Source organism: Lethenteron reissneri, chromosome 4 (genome assembly GCF_015708825.2).
Source record: "Lethenteron reissneri isolate LAM-NWPU_2019-01 chromosome 4, ASM1570882v1, whole genome shotgun sequence".
Lineage (NCBI taxonomy): Eukaryota > Metazoa > Chordata > Hyperoartia > Petromyzontiformes > Petromyzontidae > Lethenteron > Lethenteron reissneri.
Window position 1 is genome coordinate 4,294,334 of NC_083782.1, and position 21,211 is coordinate 4,315,544.

At 47.5% G+C, this 21,211-nt stretch overlaps 1 protein-coding gene across 4 annotated transcripts in view; it reads left to right on the top strand.

Moving 5' to 3' along the window:
• The window catches only part of LOC133349307 (very low-density lipoprotein receptor-like), a 43,074-nt gene that overhangs the window by 16,101 nt on the left and 5,762 nt on the right, over positions 1-21,211 (top strand). For 3 of the 4 annotated variants that reach the window (XM_061562685.1, XM_061562684.1, XM_061562686.1), the window contains exons 3-17: positions 3,961-4,083; positions 6,820-6,942; positions 11,076-11,287; positions 11,589-11,766; positions 11,890-12,030; positions 12,562-12,684; positions 13,396-13,515; positions 13,925-14,044; positions 14,370-14,489; positions 15,240-15,365; positions 15,978-16,149; positions 17,272-17,496; positions 17,953-18,071; positions 18,491-18,630; positions 19,092-19,233. In XM_061562685.1, coding sequence (XP_061418669.1) covers positions 3,961-4,083; positions 6,820-6,942; positions 11,076-11,287; positions 11,589-11,766; positions 11,890-12,030; positions 12,562-12,684; positions 13,396-13,515; positions 13,925-14,044; positions 14,370-14,489; positions 15,240-15,365; positions 15,978-16,149; positions 17,272-17,496; positions 17,953-18,071; positions 18,491-18,630; positions 19,092-19,233 — 2,184 coding nt within the window. The remainder of the gene's footprint in view (positions 1-3,960; positions 4,084-6,819; positions 6,943-11,075; positions 11,288-11,588; positions 11,767-11,889; positions 12,031-12,561; positions 12,685-13,395; positions 13,516-13,924; positions 14,045-14,369; positions 14,490-15,239; positions 15,366-15,977; positions 16,150-17,271; positions 17,497-17,952; positions 18,072-18,490; positions 18,631-19,091; positions 19,234-21,211) is intronic. The other variant, XM_061562689.1, reaches the window with a different exon arrangement.

The following is a 21,211-nucleotide window of genomic DNA, read 5'->3' on the forward strand; positions in this document are numbered from 1 at the left end:
TCCTAACAGCCGTGCAAGTTAGATTCAACGTTGCCCCCCACCGATAACGCTCCAGGCTGCCAGTCAGCATTCCAAGTACTGCAGGCGACCCGGCTGCCACTCTTACAATAATTTACAGCAACCCCTGCTATCAAAGAGTGCCCTCTGGCCTAAATGCCAAATGTCATTTTGTAGGGTGATGGAATGATGAATATGGGTAGGGGGGGCTATCCGAAAAGTGTTCCGTTTAATCTGAACCCCTTTGATGTTTAACATGAAGGATTTTTAGAACTGAAGGAATTAAGTTTTCTGTCAAAGGTGTTAGGTGGTTGTCCACAAGGGGATAATGGAGAGGTTAACCCCCCCCCCTTTTAGTTTCTTTACTCTAAATCGTCCAGATGCTCCGGTGGTCTCATGGTTGGCACACTGCACCTGCAATACTAAGGTCATGGGTTCTAGCTTCTGAACCGATCATATTCTTTTGACATTTAGATATGGCAAGCAGTGCATGTATTGAAAATAATTGCAGCTATAATCCCTCTTCCCTGTTGGGCCATATGGTGTTAATGGTACCTCGTGTGCATTAGACTACCAGTTGGCTATGTTTTATATTAATATAATTTTATTATTTCACTTCTACATGACTTTACCGAAAGAACCAAAAATATGAATCACTGCAGTCACAAAAGCTTTAAATCAAATTTACCGGTTAGCTGTTGGCAGTCTAGTTTTTACAGGGACGGCTATCGTTTTTTTTATTATTGCAGCAGATTGTCAGTCTCTTGTTCATTGTTAAGTCCTGGTGCTTGCATGAACGGGTTGCCCATCTATCCGCCTGGTGATTCTTTGGTGTAACTCATTTGCAGAATGGATCACATTTTATCCGTGATTGTGAATTTGCTGCACTTGCAAGTGAGGAAATGATTATGGGAATTATGCGTTTCATCTGCCGTGATTCGTTGGCTAAAATTGCATGGGAAGCTACACTGCATGATGGGGAACAACTGCTGCTGATGATCGAGGTGAAATGTAATCTACGTTATTGCAGACCCCATGGTTAACTGGTGCCGTGAATAGCAGGGTCGCAGATTTGTATTTTTAAAATCTTTTAAGTTCCTGTGCCTGCTTGCTTAGGACCGTGCAAATCTTTCGGTCGTTTTTTAACCCACTTCCCGTGATCCACTCGAGCTGACATTTTGCACACAGGCTCATTGTGCGTGAGAAATAATTTGCGTGAAATTTTTTTCCACTTTAGGGGAAATAAATAAATATTTAATTACCTATTGCTTAATGGTGGCAGACACTCATCTGACCCATAGGTGGCAGCCATCTCAAGCCAGAGGACGAGAGGACTCTAGCCGCCACGCATATAAAGGATTTATATTGAAAAACTTTGTTTTTACGGGTAAATTTTTTTATCAGTGTTCCCAGTGTTTTTATGGTTCCATTCACGCTGCCTCCCACCATTCCCCCCCCCCCATCACAACCGGTGGCTTTTCGCAGTCTCTGGCACCTAATAACCACGCGTTTTAAGGCAAGTGCTGCACAAAGCCCCATCGCTGCTGTGCTGACCCACGGGCAGGGCGAGGTGCGTGCAGGCCGCAGGCACCACTCCTCCTCAGTCGTGGTTCCCATGGTTACGTCGTCCTCCACTGGGTGCTAGTTCGTGCCACCTGCAGTGTGGAAAATTGAGATTAACGCGATGGTTCCCGTCCTTTTTATATTGCAATTACAACCAAGAGAACCCCAACAATGAGCACGTTTTTCTTTTGCCCACTCCTTTTTAAGGCAATTGATGCCTGGCATGGATTTTTTGTTTATGCAGTGCCTGGTATAATCACTTTAAAGCTTTAAAAAAAATCACACCTTTTTGGGGTGATGGTTACATTTTATTATATCAGCTCTGATTCCACAAGCACGGGTTTTATAAAGGTTTCATCAGTGTTACATAATGGAACTCCTTGTCCAATTTGCACCCAGTTTTAACTGCTGCGATGAAATCCACGTCAAGATATTTATTCTATCCACGATTTTTTGTTTAGTAAAGGACCCGAGGTGGATGAAAATCCTCGGGCATTACCACGTTTTATGTCTAAAATACGGCCTTGAGATAGTTTTGTAAGATTGGACCACAGCACACAGAGGAAGGTCACGGTGTTAATTGGCTTTATACATGTACAGTAGAACGACACTACTGTTAGCTCGGTATGGGGACTGTAGACGTATCCGGCTGTGACACTCTACGTGAACCCAACAGGGCACGTGACTAGATCGGGGGGGGGGGGGGGGGGAAGGTCTCCAGGGGGGGGTCCCGTGGTTGGGGGGGCTCTGGCCTTCCCGAAGGATCGGGAAGGGAGGCGTGGCCTGGGACAGACAGCCACGCTGGAGTGGTTATAAGCGGTGTGTGGACTGAGAGCTGGCCTGTTCTGCTGGGTCAACTCTGGGAATGAAGCCGCTGTTCACGATCCTCGGTCTCCGCTAGTGGATCAGGCAGCGTGTTGAACTGTCCTGGTCCAGTAATGTAGTATCCCTGTGTTAGCTAAGTTGGGAATGGTGGCTACCACCCTATGGCGTTAATCCTGTTAATGCTAGGTGTTACCTGTTGTGTTGGCTAATAAATAGTGTTGCCTCCAAGGTTCCACTGTGCCTGAATTTAATGCACTGCAACCTAAACCTTTTGCACTTCACCGATTTTGGCTGAACTTATAGCACTGGGTCAAAATTGCACAACTTCCAACAGGGGTGGCCTAAATCCTATGTTTGGCGAGCCTAAGTGACCCTAAATGAGAAATCCACATGCCGTGAGATGCAGCACTTTGTCTAAAATGGCCAACTTCAACTACATTACCACCACTCATTAGTTTAATTTATTGTCGCGTGGAAATGGTATTTAATTGCTTGGTTGCTCTTCCCTGTTTAATGGTTAAATGTAGAGCCATGTAACCCTGCCACTGCTTTTGTTGGGATTTGTTTTGCTTGAGTTGAAAGCCACTGAGGGTTGGCATCGCAGGGGTTAGGAGTTGGTGTTCTGGATTTCTGACGAACGGTTTTGCAGTGCTCAACAGTGCCGTGTTTCTTGGAAATCTACAACCCATTTCACTTTCCTAATGAAACGTACTTTGGTCGCATCTTGAAACTTGCTGGAGATAAAGGCTAGTCGGATTTGTCAACATCAACAATAAAATGTTAGATGTGTACAAATGCTGCACCTAAGTGGGTGGCTAATTGATGTGGTCGTCTGACATGTTCTTTGCCCCGATGGTCTTTTTTAGCAAAAGGCTTGACGTGGGAACTAAGTTTGTAGTGGGCATGTGGCGAACTGTCACGTAGTGGTTTACATGCGCTGCTAGTATCCCGGTGACCAGGGTTTGTTTCCCTCGGCAAGTATTATAACGCGGTCGATTTGTGGGTTTAAATTTGCTTTTGCGATGCATAAACACGAGTACTGAGAGGACAACAGCTGGGCATTGTGCGGGCCACCCTACTGCCTTGTGCCGACCTTCACAGCTACTTGCTACATGGGTATCACTGTTAACCACCTTACCTGGTATACAGGAGGACATGCGTTTGAATCCAGAGGTCACAAAAGGGGTTTTGATTCCTTACCTGTACCCGGCCGCACCAGGGTCGCGTACTGGTACCCGTACCCAGCTAGGTAGGGTACGGATATCGGGTACCCGGTTGCAACCTCTGGTTGAATCCCAACCCTAACACCTGTGTATTTGGCGTTTGCTTTTCTCCCTGGGTCCTCCTGTTTGCCCCACTTTTTAGAATCTGTTTTACACTTTGACTGCTGTGTAAGTTACCATTGTAAGCCAGTTTAGCTATCATTTGTGGAGAAGGTCTCTTCTAAAGCTATGGTAGCTCTGTGCCTTAATTGGTAAAAGTCTTTGTTTTTCGTTTTGATACCCTTAACCCTAAACAACATACTGGCTAAGTGGGAAACCTATCATGTGGGTGTGCGCGTGTTCTGCTCTGCAGCGAAGCACACCTGCTCCGAGCGCGACTTCGTCTGCGGCAACGGCGACTGCATCCCTCTGCGATGGCTGTGCGACGGAGACGTGGACTGCGTGGATCGTTCAGACGAATCGCAGGAGCATTGCAGTAAGTGGCCGTCAATCAACCGGAGCTATGCGCGCTCGCAATCGGCGAAAGCACTTGTGCTGCTGCAACCCGAAATTGTTATCGGTGGGCTTTGTGAATAGTGTTTATGTAAATGGGTAGCTAGATTTATCGAGGTGTGGGATGGTGAAGGGCACGCAGCAGCCCAGATAACCAAAACACGTGATTGAACTTGTGACGCCTTTGCTCCACTGCTGGTGTAAAGGCCCTTGCATTCGGGTAGAAGCTCTTGAGATCCTCTCCTGGATGTACGAGTATTTTGGTTTTCACAAATTATTTCAAGGTAGGTGAATAGGTGTATTTGCCGAGGGGGAAATTTTTGTTTTGCAGAGGAAGGCAATGTCATCTGGTTAAGTGCTTCATAATGTTTTACTTTCCGACCCCCATGTTTGGTTGCACAAGGCACATTGTTGAGGACCCCATACGGGTAAGTAGCTTTTAATAGATCTGCCCAATCAATGTAACTTTGGCAAGTGACTTTTCTGCTACCTGGATAGTCGTGCAGACTGGCCCAGGAGTGGCTAGTACATTGAATTGACACATGGGGTTGACAAGTGTAATACTTCAGTGTTCGACATGGAGTGCCAAATTATTCCCCATACAAGATATTTACTGTAATGGCCAAATTCCGTGGAAAGACTCCTTTTTAGAGGGTTTATTTCTACGACGCTTGCTTTTTTGCCCCCACTTATTTTCCACTCCCTGGAATTCTTGCCTAGTGTACCACCCTGTAAGAGCATCATGCCAGTAAAAACCTCTTGGTGTTACTGTAGAATTAGAATATTCATTTTATACTGGAGGAATCCAATGAGCTATGAAGATATTTTACATGTCCAGTAGGGGTGGGTCAAAGCTGCACCCACAATACAAAAACGGTGCAAAGTATAGAAAGGTAAGAAAATCGCATGTACAAATGAAATTAAGCTCTTTATTTGACCAGGTAAAGCCCACTAAGTTACATAGCTTGACTAAGTAGCTTGTGGAAAATTATACCAGCAATCGGTTTTTACATCCCATTAGACCTCTCCACATGCAGAAGATGCCAAAACATTTCAATTGTACATAGCTGGTGATCTGCCCAAGTGGAATAGCCAAATGTTCACGTACCAGTTTTTGGGCAGTTATGAGTGACCATGGTTTAATTAGCAAGTGGGCAAAACTGTTTTTTTTAACTTGGGGGTTCTGCGCTCTTGACGTCGGCCGTTTGGCCTCCACGAAGGGTTTGTCACCTTGGTGAGAAATTCCCCAAATATTCCAAACTCTCCTTTGCCCGTCCAAGGACGGGTGTATTGCAGTAAATCTGAAACTTGCAAGCAAAAAGCAGACTGACGTGATATTCATTGCATTAATGAGTGAAATTTGTAAGGGCGCGGTGACGCAGACCTCTTTCATTTTAAGGTTATAATCCCTTGTTCATCATGACGTCCTTTTTACTTGTCTCAATAGCGTGATGGAGATTGTGTGACGTGCGAGTTGAAAGTTGACGCCAGGGAGGGGGGAGGAGGTGCCTTGGCCCCCCATGTGGAGTGACGTCAGCCGCTAATTATTATGAATGGGGGGGGTGTGCCTTTGGAGGACGTTACCTAATAATTATTAATGAGGATCCTGTTCCATTTTGAGTGACGTCACTTGCTCATGAATATTAATTAGGGGGGCTGGTCTATGGAGTGACGTCACGAGCGTTAAGGACCGACATTCCTGAGTGATTCTAGTAGGTATCGTTCTGGATGTTGCTCGTGCTAATCTTCAATTAGCTGCACTGGGTTTTAAGATTCTTGCAATCTACAAGTGGTAGAATTCTGTTCTATTTACATTTGTTGCCTTTTAGATGGATAGTCGTTGCTTCTGGACTTTGTCCCGCCACTCAAAATATACACGGTCCATTAGGGTATCCGCAATTTAACAAATGAACTTGACGCAAGGTTACGAACTGTAGTGTGGCTGTGTAAAATCGTCAAGTTGTAATGCTTGGAGATATTCAAGAGGCATTTTTGAGATACTCAAGGATTTTGGCAAACGCTTGACTCCCAATCTGTCTCCATTGCAGAGTTTGTTTTTTATTAACCTAGTGCCGTCTTGATAGACCAGGATTGCCGCCTTTGCAGGAGTGACCTAGGACAATGGTCTGCCAGTAAGGGGTGATTGCTGTTGATCCCAATTTGGTAATTAGCTGTGGTGCTGGCACACGGTGGCCTACTCTTTGTGGGTGAAGTGATAGGTAACGTTAACCGAGGCAGGTGGCGTGCAAGTTATCGCACCTGCAGGAGTTGAACCGGGAACTTCTGCAAGTGGTGCATGTACCATCACTAGGCATTCGCAGCCTAGTGGCAATGTAGAGGAATGTTGTTTACGCCACTATCCACGTGTGCTTTGGATCTTAAACTGATTTCTAATTATCCAATGGACAGTGTACAACCATGATCTATCCACTGCTGGATGGTCTCTATTCTATTTCCACTTTGTGCAACCCCCCCATACGGCACCATAATGTCTGAACCTGTACTGGGTCTGCCCAAGATTGAAGCGTCCTTAAGTGTGATCCTGGTGCATTCTGTGAAAGATTTCATTACACACTTGTCCACTTAAGGAGATAAAGGCCATGATTTTCTGACACTTCCTTGTGGTGTGCCATGCTTGCCCCTCAATAGATCCCCCCCCCCCCCTCTGCCTACCTCGTCTGTGAAGCTAAATAACAGGCGGGTGTGCGTGCATGTGTAGGCCACCGGACATGCCTCGCCACTGACTTCAGCTGCGGGGGCAGCGTGGCCCAGTGCATACCCCAGGCGTGGCGATGTGACCAAGAAACCGACTGCAAGAACGGTGCCGACGAACTGGACTGCGGTGAGTGGGACTGCGGTGGGAGGGGGGGGCCTTTCGTTGGGTTAACGGTGCTGTGCAACTTGTGCGGCGTCCATGTAAGTGCTGCTACATCTCCCCCAAGACCCTGTACAGGAACCCCGTGGGTGTTAGGCCATAGGTGGATAAATAATGGGTAGGTCTGGTGGGGGAGTGGTGGTTCGCTTGCTGCGATAACAATGATTCTCGCTCGCAACCACCAACAATTTGACTTGTCTGAACTGGCTCGGAGCCTCTCCTAGGTCGACTTGACCTAAAATTATTACCTTGTGTGGTGCGTAAACATCACTAGGGAGACTTGGCAGCCACTGACCTTGGTGATGTTACTGGCCTTCATGGTGTTCATCGTAGTACTTGCCCCAGCAGTCTAAAAGCTGTATGGGAGAGCTTTTGTATACATCTATGCTATGCAGATATATTGGGCAATTGATAAACTTTACATTTGTATAACTTTTGAACATAATTTGGCCATTTGTAAAAGTTGGCATAGAGGCAGGTCCTAAGCAGAGTAAACGAGGGGGTTTGGCCTGGATGGTGGGGAGTTCGGAGCATGGATGACTAGGGGAATGAGTTTCGGCGTATGGGCAACGGGAGGAGCAACGTTCTAATATAGAAGGGTGACTGGTGGTTTTTGACAGCCTTGGGTACTTTTAGCACTTTTGCATCAAGAGGAGGGGAAGTTGTAGATGGGGGTCAGGGTTTTGGCATTTGGGGCGTTATTTTGATTCCCTTGACTCATCGAAATTTAATTGACTATCCCATATTTGGCACCAAGACGTGCAGCGAGGAAACGTTTGGCAGTGTTCGTCATGGGCAGTCAAGTTGAATGTTCACGCTGCAGCATGTAATGATTCGCCAATCTCGTGACTCATTTGTCATGCTTAACTCGTTCGTCCCTTGGTCTAAACGCAATTTCCATATGATGTGCATATATTCGTCACTTGGTGTGAACCTAAAGATTAATTTTAGTCTCCAAACTTCTTGCCTACAGAAGACTGGAGAGATTTTGACCCCACCCTTGGGCTGGCAAACATTGATTTTGAAGCCAAGGATGTTGATCTCTATCTTAATTTTGCACAAACTTGTTGGCCAAGCTAACCCGTTAATACAATCCCCTTGCAGTTGGGGGCGCTGTAGGATTGCACTCAAGTTGTTATAACCAAAGACACAACCCAAAATCTCTCCCCTAGATGCTTTGCCGGACTGTTCTTTTATCTCAGGGTTTCGAGCACCCTTGACCCCAGACACTTGCACTGTTTGGAGGGCTGAACTAGCCCACTGGCATAGCTCCCTTGCTCGGTCACCACCTGGTTTGAGCGAGGCCCTTCTCAGAATATCGCAGGGTCAACACTAAAGACGACACGCATGCCATTGTAAAAAGCATCCTCTTTGGAGTAGGTCGCCTTCAGGGGGACCCCCGCAGTTACGTTTTATCTTTGTAGGATGGATTGGAAATGTAGACATATGCGTGGAGGTGGGAAATAGAATGAAAGCTAGAAATGCACCAAGAAAGAGGTGTACATATATGTTTTACTTGGACAAAGAACACGCGTGCGTTGTCAAACTACGCAGATTATACATTTTATTCAGCAGTGTAAAGTGGGCTCTGGGTGGGTTCCATTGCACTTGAACTGCTGGTGGTGGTTGATGGATTGTGGTGTCAGCTGAAGGTTGATGTCCTTGGAGTACATCCACCAGAGGGGGAGCGCCTTTTTGTGCGGTAGATGTCGTGTTACAGAACTCCTGTTTGGTTGCCTTTTTTAATGTGGCTGGCAGTGTCGCCTTCCCCCACGCTTGTGGCAAACCCAGCTGGGCGAGGGGCCTCTCCACACTGCAAGGGGGTTACTTGGCCACTGCTTCACGCTGACCGCTGTCGGGTGAAGATGAGAGCATGGCATCAAATGAAGTGAAACCACCGTAGGTCTGTCCAGAGCCGGTGTCGCCACGTTGTGTAAACGTTGGGTAGGCAATGTCAGCCACGGTACAATGACTAATGACGTACCGGTTTTTAAGTCCGTCAGTCGCGAGGTTTCTAACGTCACGGCCTATAGGTGTCTACCATTTAACTAGTTGTGCAATACTCCTTGGGTACCTGTACTTGTCTGCAATGTTGTTGCTACCGTGCTCGCACGCCACTCATCTCCACTTATAAATTAGCTGGGCCACTGGTTAAACTGCATCATCCATGTAAAAAAATTAACTCAAACGGCCTTGGTGTGGGTTGTGCATTTGAATGCAGACATTCTGTGTTCTATTGAGGTAAATCAAGTGTTTGGCAAATATGCTTATTTCGGTTACAACGATTCAAGTAATTTTGTAGCCACGTAATGATTTTGCACATCGGCTTAAGGGCTATTCTCATGCTAATGGAACATGTATGGAATGTCGCGATAAGAAAACCCCCATTTTTATAACGTGTCCAAATCGGTGCAGTGGTGATGCGTTTGGTTACATGCAGCATTGCACTGAACCCAGATACCAGCGTGATTCCTGGCCATGGATAAAATTACTTGTGCACTTCAGCTGATTTTGTGGCCCTGCCTTTTGCCAATCCTGAACTGACCAGCGTGATGACGGATGGTCAAACCCCCCCCCCCCCCCCATGACTTGTACAGTGGTGGAGGCATTCCTCCATGGTTGAATGACAAAGTGAAAATAAAATGTTATGCAAAATGCCTCTAAGCTAATAGAATAAACAAGGCTAAACACGCAAAAAACAAGCTTGCATCCATGTGATTCATGCAATCGCTGGGTGGGAGGCAATAGAGTTCATGTTTGATTTAAACTACAAATGCTCTTGTTACCCAGCCGCTGTTTTGCCGCTTGAACAAAAACTTCAATTGCAGAGCAAACACCAGGGTCTTTAAGAAATATTGCATAACTAACTAGCAAACGAGGTGTTGACGGTCATAAACCAAATGCACATGAATGAAAAGCGTGAGATATAATGACGGCAAGAGGTGACCCCCCCCCTCCCCGAGGAAAGTTCTGTAGCATCCTCACAGCGGCCTCCCGTTTGGTGTCCACCTCTTAAACATAACTCGTGCGTCCATTTTGGCGACATGGCCGTTAATTCGCAGGCAGCTACGAGCTGCAGAGATAATGGTCCTTTTCCAAAAGTCCATAAACCAGATGGTTGGCATCTAGCTCCTGAACGTGTCTTGCTGGACACAATAACGGAGTTTAGTCTGGAGGGGGTGGAATGATTTTGTGGCGAATAATGAACTTGTTGTTTGAAAAAATCGCTTGACAACACCCCTTTGGGAAGCTGTAGTGATTACAATAATGGCATAATTCCATCAATTGCACAAAAATGGATCACGCGCAACCCCTGCCGGTTTTTAATATGCCTCGTCCTCCACCTTCCATGTTTTAAATTGAGGGAATTTGCTCCTAAAACGCAGTTGCTAACTTGTGCGTTAGTGCTGCTCCTACCAGCTAAACTATAAACAAAACTTATCCGGTAAAGCCCATAGCTCTTTCAGAAGTGACCTGGCCACATGATAACTCGACAAAGGTAGCTCGTCGAGGAATGTTTTGCCACCAAATGCAATAAGTGTGGCGAGGGAAACTGGAGGACCCAAAAAAAATCTACAACTGCGGAGAACATGCGAACTGGATATACAAGGGCTGATTGCTGCCAAAACAAAGGTGGTGTGCGCATTTCCCATGGGTGGGAAAACCTGATTTTTTTCCAGCGGCAGGCATTGGGTTTTTTCTTGAATACAATTAAACCTGATTTTCGGGGAATTAAAACCTGGGTTTAATGAAAACGAAACGCTGATAGGCTTGGGCTGCTATCGTACTCGGGGCTGTTGGGCACGGTAGTCGTAGAATTCAGCGGGCAGGTTGGTCTTGATGAACACGAGCTTCTCCACAATCGTGGACACCGAGTTCCTTAGCTTGGACTGTATGAAGCCCATCGTTGAGAAGTTGGCGAAGTGCGGTTCTGCAATTAGAACCAATTAAACCGGATTTCTCCCAATTTCGGATGATCAGGTTTAATCTAAAAAGACACTTAAACCCGATTGTAAAAAAAACCTGACTGTGCCACCCTGGGCATTTCCTGCGGCCTCACTCATTCCCCCCCCCTCCCCCACCTGACCATGCGTGTGCAGGCAATGTAACATGCTTGCCAGACGAGTTCACCTGTGCCAACCACAAGTGCCTGGCAGGCCGCTTGCGCTGTGACCGCGATGACGACTGCGGCGACGGCTCGGACGAGATGGGCTGCCCCCAGCTCACGTGCGGCCCTCACGAGTTTGCGTGTGCCGACCTCCAGCAGTGCATGCCCCGCCGCTGGGTTTGTGACAAAGATCCCGACTGCCAGGTGCGGACTGCCCAGCCCAATGTTTGGGCGTATTTTGGCCTGCTATTAATTTCCACACTCCAGGTCTCTTCTGATAGCTGTGTGGGAATGTGAAGTATTTGTACGGTTTAACTTCTGCACCTGGATTTTGTTATGTCACTAATAACAGTAAGTGATCTTTATTAGTGCTAGATTTTGCACCATCTAATAGATGGTGACGGCGGCATCTGTCCCACACGTGGACATGTCTCCGGTCGCTGTCTGACAGTTTGTCACGTGCCACTAGCGCCAACGGTGACCAATGCTGCTGCTGTGCGGACAGGATGGCTCTGACGAGTGGGCACAGCTGTGTGACAAGATGTCGGGCAACCCAGAGTCGATGGCGATGCCGGACTGCGAGGTGAACGGCTACCGCTGCGGCAGCGGGGAGTGCGTGCACGGCAGCTGGAAGTGTGACGGCGCAGAAGACTGCAAGGACGGCAGCGATGAGCACAGCTGCCGTGAGTCTGTGCACGTGCCACGGAAGCCCAACTCTTGCACATGGCTCTCGGTCAGTAAATCCTCCTAATCTCTGGGTAATGAAGACTATCGGTGACCTTTCCCCGACCCTCCCGTGTCTCCAGAATACCAGGCGTCGATGGGGACGTGCCGCCCGGGCGAGTTTCCCTGCGTCAACAGCTCCGTGTGCGTCCCTGCGTTCAACTTGTGCGACGAGCAACTGGACTGCCCTGACGGGAGTGACGAGGCCCGGTGCCCGCCCAACGGTGAGGCTCGCGCCACCGGATGAGTTTTGTGCAAACCCACTCTGCTACATTTCTGGTGGCCCAAGATTTGAGTCCAGGATTGTTGATTTGCACCGGTGTTAAAATGTCAATCTCTTTGGGTGGGTCAACTCTGCCTCTTCAGAGGTTGGATGTTCGGTACAGGTGTAGCTAGCACTGTGCACACAAAACACTACCCAGCATGTTCCAGTTCATTTATTAGGTATAGCTCTGTGAGCCATTTGGCTCTTGAATCGGGTGCAACCGCAACCAACAGAAAACATGAACAAGAAAAAATCTTAAAGTGACTATGTGCAAACAGAATCCAAGACGATAAGACGGCAAAATATTGCAGAAAAAGCACCGTACACCAACACTGGTGCTCATGGTGCTCTCCATATGTTCCTCTCGTGCACCGTACTGGTCTGACCTACGTGCTTGCTATACAAGGCACGCCCCCAACAACAGTTCACGTGTGGTATACATTGTTTCTTATTTTTTTTGTTCCTTCAAACGATTCTCTCCTTTTTTTAGCGACGGACTCGTGTGAACCGGGCCAGTTCCAGTGCGGCACGAAGGACTGCATCGACGCGAGCAGCGTGTGCGACGGTGTCGCTCACTGCAGGGATGGCTCTGACGAACATGGCGAGAAGTGCGGTCAGTTCACTTGCCTGGGTGGGGAACCCCCCACCAATGTTTTTTTGTGCCATTTGCTACCCAAGGTGAGAAGTTCAATATACTGTCTGGCAAAGGTGCAGCCCTGCATTTATGGAGCTGCAGGTAAAAGGGCCACCTAAAAATCCTGTAGGATATTTCGCCACATCTTGCAGGAGGGGGCCAGGACCCACAATGGGGGGACCCCCCCACCTGTACGCAGCCTGCTGCTCTACCAACTGCTGGGCACCCATTTTTATATTGCTGGGTGGACGGAGGAAGTTCTTAAGAAGTTTGCCTAATTTTACCATCTCCACCAGGAGATTGAACTATTGAACTGGTCAACTCTGGCTGAGGGTCCATTGTGCAAGTCATTACACCACGTGCTGTATAGGTTTTTTAATAAGTGGGAGTACTCATCAGGGCTAGCTCCTGGAACTTGAGTGAATCTTTCTGCTTGTTTTCTGCAGTCACTACAGACGGTCTCATTGTCTCATCTCCCCATGCAACTTTAACACCATTATTTTATTTGAAGGGGGCCCCCCACAAACGTTTTTACATTTGCCCAGGCTTTTGAATTAAATGCTTCTGACCTAAAATAAAACCGCGTTGCTTTGACTGACCCTATTTGAAAGATGAATTTGTCCACTATCCCTGGCCTTCTTGACTCTGTTAATCTGCTTCCCACCCCTTCCCCGCCGTGTGTTGCTCCAGGTGTTAACGAGTGTTTGGTGAAAAATGGTGGTTGTACCTCAATTTGTCGGGACCTCCTGATCGGCTACGAATGTGCATGCCAGCCAGGCTTAAAGCTCCTGTCCTCTGGGAATTGCGTCGGTGTGTTTTTTTGTTTTGTTTTTTCCTTAAAAACAAGCACATCCACATCGCTGTTAGAACTTTCACTCGCAAATTTGACTGGGCACTTTGTGGCCTTTTGCAATGGTAGTTTTAAAGTGTGTGTGTGTAAATATATATCTATGCAATGTTTTACTTACTATTTTGCATGATTTGCCAATGGGAAATGTGTGTTCAGGAGGGTGGAGGGAAGGGAAGAGATACTGGGGAGTGTCTTGGCAAAAGTGATTGTTGGGGAAATGTACACTAATTGAGCATATTGATACAAGATAAAGGAAAGTGAAAACCAATTACAATGTGCAGTGGACACCTAATGGGCTATCTGCCCATGGATTGTGCTCGTCTGTGTGGATCTCCTGAACACCATTTTTACCCCACTCCATGACCACAGCCGAAGACTGTGAACCGGACCAGTTTGTGTGCGGCAGCAAGGAGTGCATCGACCCCGCCAAGGTGTGCGATGGCACCAGCCACTGCAGGGATGGCTCTGATGAACCCAGCAGCCAGTGTGGTGAGTGCTGCTCCCTTGTTCCTCACCGCCCATGCACTGCGGCGCGGCACTGGAATGGCTAAAAGATCTGCTCAAACAAAGTGTAAGGGGGTGGAGAGGAAATGTGGCCAAATGTGACTTGTGGGGATGGGTCATGGGTGCTATTATCCTGCTGCTTTGATCGCAAACAGCTTGCCACTGTCGGCTGTGGCCAGGAATTGTGTTGTGCTTGGCTGGTTTGTAGTTCAAAGTGAACAATTTTACCACTCTGCCTACCCTCCCATCCTATAGACTGGGCACAAAATCATTTACTGCAATCAGTCTTGTCCGTTCTTCCCCTGCCCAGGGGTGAACGAATGCCTGCGCGACAATGGAGGATGCTCTTCGATCTGCCAGGATCTCAAGATTGGCTACGAATGCCAGTGTCTGCCGGGATTTCAGCTCGTAGATGGGAAAGTCTGCGTAGGTCTGTATTGTGTGGTCTCTACTGAAATGCTTAAGTGCAACCCTTTTCTCCAAATGATTGAAATCTTATTTAGATATCTGTCCAAGCTGCCAAATTGTAATTTTTTTCATGTGCTATTTATCAGTCCTGGATGTTTTTGGATTTGTACAATCCTGGTATCCGAGGTTTCCATGGCTTTCCACCGCTTGGCTTTTTCAGTTTACACCTGGCCTTCAGGCGGCCTTGCACGAATCCATTGTGGCTACCGCAGTGAACACTCGTGTAGCCCCACCCGTATGCGATTCGCGTTTTAGCAGATGCATTTTGGTGGATAAGATTTCTAAATAATATTTTTTATATTTGAGTCTGTGGTTATGGTGTTTATTTTCTAGGTTTACATAATGTCCTTAACATTTGGATTCTATGATGGTGCGAGGAAGGTATAATCAGACTGATTAACATTTATACACCAATGAGGCCCTTGATCTTCTGAGGTCAAGGCTCCATACTTGGGATGATTGCAGTTCCAAGACTATAGAATTCTGAATGGCAAAGTTCCAATGCTATTCAAATTTGCCATGAATTCGCCACCTTTTTTAAAATGACCTTATTCTTCCATAGTTTTGGTCTTCCACTCTTTCCTGCTTTAGATGAATGGCGCATTGGGATCCTTTGATAAAATGCACCTTAAAAATATTCGTCATTGTAATTGGCATGCATCCTGTATTCGCGTGCCTGCGCCCACCCCCTCTGTGGTTGCTGGCGCTCAAGATGTGGATGAGTGCCAGCGCGTGGGCGTGTGCAGCCAGGTGTGCGTCAACCTCAAGGGAGGCTTCAAGTGCGAGTGCCTCAACGGCTACCTCCTGGACCCCAAGACTGGCGCCTGCAAGGCTCTCGGTGAGGGAGATTGCGGCACCCTAACCTATTGCTCTGACTTTTAGCTGTGTAGGCATGTGGTTTTTTTAGACACGGTAGGGTAGCATAGCATGTTGCACTACAAACCCAGCAATTGGTTTGATTCTCACTCGTAACCAACACCGGTGACTATCTGGACTGGTCCTAAGCCTCCCCGAGGTCGACTCGGCCTGAAATGTGTACCTGGTGCAATTATATAAACATTGCCACGAAGGAAACAAGTGGTTGGATGCAGTGCTGGCTACCTACCGTGTACAATACTGGTCTTCATAGGTGCTTGCTTAAACAGCACGTACCCCAAAAGTCTAAGGCTATAAGGAGGATATTTTTCTTTTGGATGTGGTGGCATGACTGGTAAGGGGGGGGGGGGGGGGGAGGGTGTAACATGTTGGTCTTGTCCCACTCTTCATCTGCGTAACAGATTTCCCTTCTCAAAATTCACTCGAAGATTACTTTTGGGCCATCTCCAATCTCGGCAGATCACGATGACGCATCTTGTCCATTTCCACTCGAACGTTTCTGCATTTAAAAAACAATCCTTGTGAATCCATTTCATAATGACACTGGTGTTCCTCGCGCACATGCGCTCCACAGGCAAGGAACCGTACGTGATCTTCACGAACCGCCATGACATCCGCAAGCTGGACACGGCGCGCAACGAGTACTCGCAGGTGGTGCCACGCACGCGCAACGCGGTGGCGCTGAGCTTGCACGTCTCCAACAACACCATCCTGTGGTCTGACCAACACCAGAAGCTCATCCTCAGGTGTGTGTGTACCGCTGTTGTGGTCCCTGGGATGTGGCGGAATTGCTCCGTGGTTCTTAGACTGATTTTTTTGTGACGCCAAATTGCTAGTGGGTACCAGCGGTGGTGGCCAGACGTGTGTTTTGCCCTGCTGGCGAGTTGATAGCATGCTATGAACCTGGCAACCCGGCGTTCACTTCCTGCTCGTGACCATAACCCAGTTAAAGATTAGCCGAACCTGTCCTGGGTCGACTCGGCCATGAGTACCTGGTGCAATTAACTTTTTTTAAACGGTAGGACTGGAGATGAAGGTAGCCACGCAATTTTGTTGGCCACCCATCCCCTCGCGTGCCATGCCGGCCTTCATAGATGCTCTCCTTAACAGCACTTGCCCCAACCGTCTAAGGCTATATGGGGGATTGTTTTGTTTTCAACACACTGGCAGTGCAAGGCCTCGACACCTAATGAGGAGTGTCAATACGTAGCCACGTTAGTTGAAGTGGCGGGCTGCTGATCGATTGTGACGTGCCGTTGTTAGCTAGAACTCCGTTTGCTCAATTCTTCAGTTCCATCCACAAGTTGTTGCATCACTATCCTCACACATGCCATGTCAACTCTCTAGTTGATGTGGTTGCTAACATTCTCTGCCCCCCCCCCCCACCCCCAGCAGTAACTCAGCACTTCCCCTTTAAGCCACAGACGTTTGTTTTAAATTCGAATTGACCGGTGCTCCAAACGAAGTCCTATCACTGCTGAGACTGAGCGTCTCCTGTCCTTTGCCCTGCCATTCAGAATGGCAGCCCCTGCACTCCGTAACATCGGTTCGGTGACCTGGCCGAGTGGTGGCGCAATTGCCACTTGTGGAGGCTGGCTGTTTAAACCACATGCCACGCCTGTTTTTTAACAATACAAATGTGTTAATGAAAATACTCGCCCGTCCCCCTTCTGTAAATTGAGTTAAAATGAGCAATGCATGCCATAAATTACATTTCGCCGTACTGGTAAGTTATACGAATCTGCAAAATACTCTGCTATATAAGAATGGCACTTGTTGACATTTGTGCCAACGATTTGTCAAATGTAATTTTCGTAACACTCATCGTGATCACGTGACCTCGGTTCTTTCGTTTTGCCCGCGTGCAGCGCCGTGATCGGCAAGGCCAGCGACTCTAAAAACCACGCGGTGGTGATTGCGCAAGGCTTGAGCTTTGTGGAGGGAATGGCGGTGGACTGGATCCACAACACTCTCTACTGGTCCGACTCTGGCTTCAAGACCTTGTCAGTGGCCACCATGGACGGGCGGCGGCGCAAGTTGTTTGACAGCGGCCTGCAGGAGCCACGTGCTATTGCGGTGGACCCCATTGCTGGGTCAGCCCTCCCTTGCTGCCTCCCCACTTGTTTTTCTACGGGGCATTTTATTCCTGCGATTTTTGCCCCCTTTAACTGTTTCCATACTTTCGTGACCATCAAATTCTGAGTTTCCACTCATTTTTCTTTGGAACGACCATGGCAGGTTAACTTTTTTAAGCCGATTTTTTTTTTTGTCTCATTGGGCCTTGGCCATATTGTTTAAAACATTTACGGTCTCTGCCTTGTAGCGTACGGCGTATAAAATGTTCATCTGAATTCATGGATTTTAAGTAAAATGTATAATTGTAATACCCCAAGTGGTTTGATCCATCAACTCTCCACGAGAAACGCCGTTTAGTTAAACACCTGCCTTGGAGCCCAGGGTGAGGATCACAGCAGACCCATTAGCCACCTGGATGCATAAAATTCGGCATCCTGTTAACCGTTACTTTTTATGCCGCCTCTCATGTTTAGATGGCTTTACTGGTCGGACTGGGGCGAGCCGGCAAAGATTGAGAAGGCCGGAATGAATGGCGCCAACCGGCACGCGATCGTCACCCACAACATCCAGTGGCCAAACGGGATCGCTCTGGGTGTGCTTTGCGCACTCTTTCACCCGTGCACTCGTGTACACCCCCAGGGGGCGTCCATGAGCACAGGTTGATGTCTTGGGCATTGAAGTGTTTGTTTGCGAGGGAAGAGATTTTACCCTTTCCTTGCAGTTCTAAGTTGCGTATGTGCTTTGGGTAGGAGTTATTTTCATTTTGGAACGCTTTTTTTAACAAGCTGCTTTTGAGATTACTAAAATACTTAAATTATAAAAGAAGATTTCTGTACTCTTCACCTGCACCTCCCTGATGCATTCTGGGTCTCTGCAAACTCACTGGGGAAACTGGCTATAATTAGATTTGCCATGTAACAACAAACATTTGATAACTGGTTTGGCATTACCTAAAAAGAGGGAGGGGAGGGGGCAATCGTTTGCTTAATTATTATTACTGCTTTTGTGCAGACTTGGCAAACCGTCGTCTCTACTGGGTGGACTCGAAGCTGCACACTCTCTCAAGCGTCGACACGTCTGGGCAGGACCGTGTTACGGTGCTCGCGTCCTACAATGATCTCCTGCACCCGTTCTCGATCGCCGTATTCGAGGTGAGAGCCATCTCTGCCACCCTCTCGCTCACCGCATGGTTGAATCTGTAAATCAGACGTGCAGAAATGGGCCTTTTACCCCTCCTGGTTCTTTATAGCCTACTTTGCATACAGTGGTGCATTTGGAAGTCTAATGGATGAAATGCACCACTTTACAGATGTACACTTTCACGATTCGTGTTTTTATAATTGCTCATTTGTTCAACTATTTAGCGTCTGCCCGCTACGATTTGAACAGTTTACAATTGTGCCGCTTTGTACCTGACGGCAAGAATTGGCATTTCAATTTTTTTATCTGAACCTTCCATGGGTGGGCCCCTCTGCTAGATTGGAACAAGTTGTTTAATTTGTTCTGTTCGGAGTGAACGCGAAGTAATTGGTTACCAAAAACAACCTGGATCACGATTCTGTCGCCCCACCCACCCACCACCGTCTGCTGCTGTGCTGCTCTGTACGTCCAGGACAAGGTGTACTGGACGGATGGTGAAGAGGAGGCCATCTTCAGCATGAATAAGTTCACGGGCGGCGGCCGCCGTGCACTCGCCGAGAACCTCCACAGCCCTCAGGACATCGTGGTGGTGCACCCCCTCGTGCAGCCCAGCGGTAGCCACACCACCACCCACGTCACGCCTGTGCTGTGCTGCCACTCCGTGTTAACGGGTTTTTTTTTTTTTTAAAACAGATTTGGACCTGGCTCGTATAGTGTTCCAGGTGAAGTGGCTCGGTTCAAGTGGTTGGCACTACAGGAGTTCCATGGGTTCAAATCCTGGTCTTTGGCTGCCGTGTGAATTATTTTTAAATAAGGCTCTCAAATGAAATGAGTTTATCTGCCGAATCGCCAATGACTGCGTCAAGCAAACACTTACATTTGGTAATATGCTTAACGTTGGCTTTAATTACCTCTTGTGAGGTGAGACGTGGGTTGAAATGCATGCTTTTGCAGGGTGGGTGTGCAAAGTGATTCCCCTTTACTGGGAGGTCACTTGAAGGAATCTGCTGTGATTCTGTAGTATTGCTTCCATGGGAATTTCCAAAAATATGAAATGCTTGTGCTGCCTTGCAAGAGATCTGGAGGAGTTGGTGTTTAATGGGTTCAATTGGGTTCTACATGGTTGGTTGGTGCCGAATTAAAAAAATATTGATCACTGGTGAACATTGCACGTGAGGCAGCGCGTATGGCAATGTGCTGCTCTGCTAGTGCACGCATCGGCACTCGTTTTGAAGGCAATTCAGGGGTCGCTCTGCCTGCTTCCACAGACTCTCCAATTACAAGTCCGACTTCATCTCGTGCTATCACACTGCCGCTAATTTGAATAATTTGGGAGAAAATTGTCTACGGTATTAGCAACTCCTTGCTTTCCCATCCATCGCCTGCTCCTGTTGAACAGGACTGCCATATGCTTGTTTTTAAGCACGGTCAATTACTGCTAATGCGTCTAACCACAGTTGAGCGCTGAGAAACAGCTGGCGAGAACAGGCCGGTGCCAACGGCTTGTTTCGTAACATTGAACAGCTGCCAGTGTTATCAGTTATTTAAAGCTCCTCTAAAAGTCTTATTGCGATTTTTTTTTTTACTTTAAATGTTGACTTGTCTAAACCAGTGCTTCCCCCCCCCCCCAACTCGTGCAGTGGTATGCAATTGATCTGCCAGTGAGCAATAATACACCATCATATTGTGTATCAGCAATCTGTTTAGGAGCTAAGTGACACTGTTTGCTCGCTACAATGAGGACTCCAGGAGCTCATAATTTGCTTTTCTTCCTAAAGGAGCACAGACTACATTAATTTACTTTATACAGGTAGGAACAACAGTTCCACACTGCCCACCAGGGATTATTTGTCTGTCTGTCGTGCATAGCCACGCCCTCAATTTGTATTTCATGGAGCGCTTCGGGCGGGCTCGGCACCACGTGACGCGCCGCCCCACGTAGCTTGCGCCGCGTGACACGGATCGCACGAATGCGCCGTCCAACCAAGTTCCTACCTGCCCACTCCGAAGGAACGTGTTTTGTCAGCCCATAGTTTAGGTTGCTTGGCCACAGTTGCACTACCATGGCTTTGTTTTTTTAGTTTTGCCATTCTACAGACCAGATTGTACATTGGCCTACTGTTCCGATGTACTGTGACGTTGCTCCTGAAAGGGATGCTGGTGGAACCATAGCCTGGAGGGTGTGATTTTGATGTTTTCAGTCTTGTAATGGGGCGTTTTTATTTTTGTATGTTAGCATTGGTCCACTGTTTGCCAGCTTTTCCAGATCTGAGATTGTAATGATGGCGACCCAATTTCTGCAATTGGGAGTCAGGACTTTGAGTTGGCAGTAAGGTACACCTGAGATCTTGTCTGGGTAGATCATTTTCATTACCAAAAAAGTGTGAACTCCTGTTTGCACTTTCCTGTTTACCGCTAACAAAACTTGTTTCGTCCCTGGGTATGTTTTGCTAATTTCTTATGCCTCCAAAGTAGAGAAAAAAATGGCTATTCCCCACTAACTTTGCGTTTGTGACCAAGATGGTAATATTTTGACATTTGCCTCTTTTTCAATGAGCACGTGTGCGTTTGTCTTTCGTTTGCAAAGTTTGT